This window comes from Echinococcus granulosus (assembly GCF_000524195.1).
Source record: "Echinococcus granulosus chromosome Unknown EG_S00066, whole genome shotgun sequence".
NCBI classification, from domain to species: Eukaryota; Metazoa; Platyhelminthes; class Cestoda; order Cyclophyllidea; family Taeniidae; genus Echinococcus; species Echinococcus granulosus.
In genome coordinates this window covers 446,006-451,919 of record NW_020170446.1, presented here as the reverse complement: position 1 = coordinate 451,919, position 5,914 = coordinate 446,006, and the positions used below count along the sequence as shown (strand labels likewise).

The 5,914-nt window shown below is 43.6% G+C and overlaps 1 protein-coding gene across 1 annotated transcript in view; it reads left to right on the top strand. All coding sequences in view use genetic code 11, as the record gives it.

Moving 5' to 3' along the window:
• Nucleotides 1-1,407: 1,407 nt before the first annotated feature.
• Nucleotides 1,408-5,914, top strand: part of EGR_06970 (xylulokinase) — a gene marked incomplete at both ends in the record, with an annotated part of 13,876 nt that continues 9,369 nt past the window's right edge. The window contains 3 exons of the mRNA XM_024496219.1: nt 1,408-1,524; nt 3,868-4,024; nt 5,751-5,840. Coding sequence (XP_024349422.1) covers nt 1,408-1,524; nt 3,868-4,024; nt 5,751-5,840 — 364 coding nt within the window. The remainder of the gene's footprint in view (nt 1,525-3,867; nt 4,025-5,750; nt 5,841-5,914) is intronic.

Here is a 5,914-nt window from a genome sequence, read left to right as displayed (position 1 = left end):
TGCAAACTACCGCATTGGCAACACACAACTGCGTACCCAGTCGGTAACCGTGGACTACAAAAAGATGCCACCCTACAAAGAGGCGCCATCTGTTGGATACAAAGATGAGGTTTACGTCCCTACGGAAGGTAGGAAACAACCGCATGGCAACTTCGAGAGGAGCTCATAAGTTTTAGCACCAGGGACGGTGCTGAAAGGAAGAAGAGGCTTTGTAGTACTTATGCAGTCTTGATTTTCCTTAGAAAAGGGGGCCGGCTAAGAATTTAACCACTTGACTGAGGAGTTAACAATCTGCAAACCAAAGAAAGGTTTCATGTTCACGCCCTATTCAACTTATACTTGCCTTTCACATTTACTTATTCCAAAAAACATGACAAAGCCGAACGAACGTGGGTATTCTAAGGGTATGCAGACCAGGAAGGAGGAAATCTAAGAGCCTCGTCTTACGCAAGCACATTTTTGCCCCTAAAACTGTTTGCTTCAGATTTTTGCACAAAAATAAATTCATATTTAAATCAAACGAAGTTTTAAAGAGACAGAAAAGCAATTCCGATTAAGCTTGGCATTTGAGGTGGAATACAAATAGCCTGAAGCATTGCCAATTCCTCGTGTACCATGTGAGAACAGCCACTTTTCGCCTTCTATTTAGCACAGCTTTCGCCTTCCCACTCAATTGGGATTTCCAAAAGTGTAACAATACTAATACCCATGCACTTCTTCCCATGTTTTGCATGCGGATGCAAGAGAGAGCAGTCAGAGTTGGTGTTGCGTTAGCGTGGAATAGCTACGTCTTCGTGTTTGCAATATCGTGGAAATCGTATGCTAGGGCAAAGGTCTCACAGGCGTTTGAGCAAATTGTAGTAGTGGGGAAAGAATGAGCAGAGAGGAGGTAGAAGGGGAGCATAGAGGCAACTGTTGCTCAGGTGTGAATGTCCACTCAAGTTGTTAGTGGCAGAAAGTGCTGTGAAGAGGAGACAGCTGGTACTAAGCAACACGAAGCATCCCGTTGGTTTTTTGGTGTTGGTAAATTGTGCAATGCACTGAATTCCCATGCTTCTGCCTGATTTTGTCAGTGTCTCGGTTTTTAGAAGCCTGATGGTCGTAATTTGATACTCATTCTCGCTATTCTGGTTCTGATGCTTTGGGTTTTTTCCTTTTAATTTTTACAGTAACACTCTCCTTTAATAGATTTATTTGATAAAATTGTACGGCACTCGGTGGCAACCTCGCTATTCATAAGTTTAGCCTTTTCGTTTGATGTAGAGGTCAAATGCCGTTGACCTTCCACTGTCCTTTGACCCGCGTGTAATTTCAAATTTTGCCTACCACACGATTTCTAGTCCTTGGGACAAACTAGCCTCAAAATTGAATGTCTTACCGCCACTGTAGAGAGTTGAATAATACATCATGCTCCACGCACAATTGTGCATCAAAACATCCATGTCGAATAATCATATTCTTTTTTTCATTTCTTTTCAATTCGCTATTTTTTTCCTTAACTTTTTAGTGTTGCCCCATTACAAAGTAAGTATTAGGAAAGCTTTAATTCTCTTAAACGCTGGGAGTAGACAGCATGTATACTATTGTAAAGCGAGACCCACCGGTCTCTTCTTCCCTGTTCCTAGTGTTCTTAGAACAGCCCGGTTGATTTGATTTAGACATATTTATTAAAGAGGAAAAGATTGGGAGAGAAAGTACAACGTTTAAGGAGGGGGAGAACCACAATCACTAGGCACGGAAGGGGACGAACCTATCACCAGATTCGTATTTCCAGATTGCCTCCTACTTGAAAGATATATTAAAACAACCTAAGTAATACATTATAGCGAAGACTGCTCAAAAAAATTATTGCTGAAACAGCCGCATGTAACGAGCCTGTCTTGAAATAATCGGAAGTGGCGTTAAAATTGGATGGCTAAAGTGCCAGGATTGTGAAACATATTTAATCAAAATATCAGTCAGTCTGAAGCCTAAAGACTGCACACAGACAAAAAAATCTAAATTATTTCTATAAATTTTAAATACGAGCTAATCGAGGGACACGCAGCTCAATTTATTGCCAAGTTGATGTACAAGTGCAATACTTGTTGTTTTAATGCTCCTTTCAGAGAGGAGGTGGGCTCACGAACCGAACCTCATGACTGAGGGGTCAACTTCCTGCAATCCTAAGAAAGGTAGCGTGTCTACTCCTCCTTGAGCTTGCACCTGCTTTCCTCATTTACTTATCCCGATAAACATGATGAAGCCGAATGAAAGTGGGTGTTATAAGAGCATGAGGACCAGGGAAAAGGAAATCTGCGAGCCTCGTCCTACACTGGTGGTGGCGCCGGCGGTCTTCGCCCCCCTTTAGAGATGACATGAACTTCGATGACCGACCCAATACTGCTACATTCAACTTCTATCTCTATCCTCATCGCTAAAGAACACCCTTACTTCTCCGCGCTCCCTACCATGATTTATTTTTGTCCGCAGTCGACGCCGGCATAACTTACGATACCGACATTTATCAATTCTGCTACACGTTGGCTCAACTCGTCAACGATCGGGAAGAACAAACCCTCGTTAGCGATTTCTTGCTACGTTTCCAAAAAGCTGATGAGGATGACGAAGAGTACGCTACGAACCCCTAACATCTAGCGGAACGTGTTTTCAGTGGCTGTGCTCCAAACAAGGTCGATAACTGGACAACGGTTTAGATCAGACACGGAATCCGACCTCTTGCCTTAATTAAGAAGCTCAGCGACAGAAAGACCCATCTGGCAATCATCCAGACGTATTCCACCACCTCTGCTAGAAAAAGTAATCCATCTAGTTGAAGAGATGATTCTAGACGAGGTTATAAAGCCGTCCAAGGTCACCGTGGGCCTCTCCGATCGCTCTAGTAAGAAGAGTGTTGGTAGGCTATGGATATGCATCGACTATAGGAAGTTAAACTCTGTAACTAAGTAGGATGCGTTCCCCTTACCCCACATTAACGATTCACTAGACTCCTTACATGAGTCGCAATGGTTACCCACCCTCGACTCAAAGTCGGGATACTGGCAAGTGGAAGTGACAGAAGTAGACGGAGAATAGACAGCCATCATATTGACGAATAGGCTCTTTGAACTCCAAACGATGCCCTCTGGACTCTGTAACGCAGCGGCTCACTTCCAAAGACCTGATACAAACGGCTCTGATTGGCCTATTCCCAAAGCATTGCATAATCTATCTCTACGATATTCCCGTTCTTAGTAGAGATATTCGAGAGCATAACGCCAACCTGAAACTAGTGCTGGGTCGTCTACGAGAAGCGGGTTTAACCTTGAACCACTTCCTGCAACTCTTAATTACCTTCCTAGGACATACAGTCTCGTCAGATGGGATGGCAGTCAACGAAGACTATGCAAAAGAAGTGAGGACATGGCTTACACCAACCAATTAGACGGAGCTCTCCAGTTTTCCAGGTTTGGCAAATTACTACAGACGTTTCGTTAAAGGCTTCGCTAAGATCGCCAGCCCACTACATAAATTAGCCGATAATCAGGCGAAAAAGAATTTCATTCGGGAGAATTAGCATGATGAGGCGTTTAAGGAACTGAAGCGAATGCTCTGCTTCGCATTGATTGTAGCATTACCAAACTTCGAATCGAGCGCCTCACTGTTCGTACTGGATACGGATGTAAGCGACACGGCAGTGGGTGGTGTATTCTGACAAAGGGACAAAGAAGGAAAGGAAACGTCATCGCCCACGCGATTATTAGCCTCAGTAAAACAATGGGACAAAAAAGTACAACGTAGCATAAGCTGTTTGCTATCTGGTCAATGGTAAGACACTTTAGACTTTATCTGATAGCGAGGAGGTTCATTGTTAGAACTCACCATCAGGCACTCGCCTGGTTGAAAGCAATGAAGAAGATCAATCGCCAAGTTGCATTCTGGTACAAAGAACTGCAACAATATGATATTACAGACCAATACCAAAAAGAAAAAGAACATGGTGATGCAGATGCACTAGCTCGCAGACCAACTGCAGCAAAAACAGGTGACGTTATGGTGGGCACCATGTTTTAAGCGGCCTGCTCTAAATCCATAAGAGAAATATGCAGGGTGCCGATCCTGACACGGCTCCAATATACGGGAAGATCCTGACACCCACGTATAAGCCCACAGCGGAAGAGATGACGTTATCTAACAAGGCTGTCAGACAGATCTGGAGAATGAGGTATTATGGTAACAAGAAGGCGTCCAGTCTCCTAAGCATCCAGTGATTTCTGGTTTATTAGTGCAAACAGTCCCACAAGAGTTACACGAGCACCTTGGCCATGTAAGTGAAAAGATGCTAGACGCCTCGAGCAAAAGATACTGCTGGCTTTTGCTCATTCCAGACCTATTAGACTTCTGAAGAGCCTGTACCACTTGCAGAGGCTCTAAAAGGCCTCACTCCACAGCCATCGCACCTCTGCAACACATGCCCACCGGTTTCACAGTGGAAAGAGTAGGTATAGATATTATGGGTCCTCTTTCGCCCACCAAGAGAGGAAACCGATACTATTTTGGTTATGGTAGACTACTTCACGCACGTAGCTGGGATGGAACCCATGCAGTCACAAGACGCTAAAACTGTTGCTTCAGTTTTTTTTTCAGTTAGTGAACATACCAGCATGGAGTGTCTAAAATAGTTCATAGCTATTAAGGCCCTAACTTCGAGAGTCGACTCTTCACTCAAGTGAGTAAGATCTGCCAGATCTCAAAGACATGCACGATGCCTTCACATCCACAATGTAACGGGGAGGTGGTTAGACCGAATCGCACTCTGGTTGGACCACTGACGGCCTTCACTAAAGACAGACAACCAGATGACTGGGATTCAAGCCTAGAAAGTGTCCTTCTCGCATACAGGGCTACGGTTTATGCGTCAAGATGCTCACAGGTTGTAAAAAGAGAGTTGTATTCTGACATCTTCTTGACAAACACTGACGAAGCAGCTAATAATGTTTTAGAGTACATGCTGCTTTTGAAAGAAGACATTGGAAAAACTTTAATAACTCAAGCCAACATTTACGGCTGTCTCATATCAGGCAGAGGAAATATTGCAATCGATACAGCCGGACGAAAGTCTACCGAGAAGGAGACTTAGTGAAAATTTACAGGCCTATTATCCCACCTGGAATACACAGCAAGTTCCGTCACCCATGAAGAAAGGAACAAAGTTAGAGTAGTGAAAGCAATCTCGCCTGCAAACTACCGCATTGGCAACACACAACTGCGTACCCAGTCGGTAACCGTGGACTACAAAAAGATGCCACCCTACAAAGAGGCGCCATCTGTTGGATACAAAGATGAGGTTTACGTCCCTACGGAAGGTAGGAAACAACCGCATGGCAACTTCGAGAGGAGCTCATAAGTTTTAGCACCAGGGACGGTGCTGAAAGGAAGAAGAGGCTTTGTAGTACTTATGCAGTCTTGATTTTCCTTAGAAAAGGGGGCCGGCTAAGAATTTAACCACTTGACTGAGGAGTTAACAATCTGCAAACCAAAGAAAGGTTTCATGTTCACGCCCTATTCAACTTATACTTGCCTTTCACATTTACTTATTCCAAAAAACATGACAAAGCCGAACGAACGTGGGTATTCTAAGGGTATGCAGACCAGGAAGGAGGAAATCTAAGAGCCTCGTCTTACGCAAGCACATTTTTGCCCCTAAAACTGTTTGCTTCAGATTTTTGCACAAAAATAAATTCATATTTAAATCAAACGAAGTTTTAAAGAGACAGAAAAGCAATTCCGATTAAGCTTGGCATTTAATTTACCATATATCGTGTTTTGTTTTACTCGACTAATAAATATCACCAAAAGAAGTAGGACTATAAATCCGTGCTAGAACCACGCGGGAATCAGTTGTATCCTGGAATGGGTGGTAATACTAGCGATT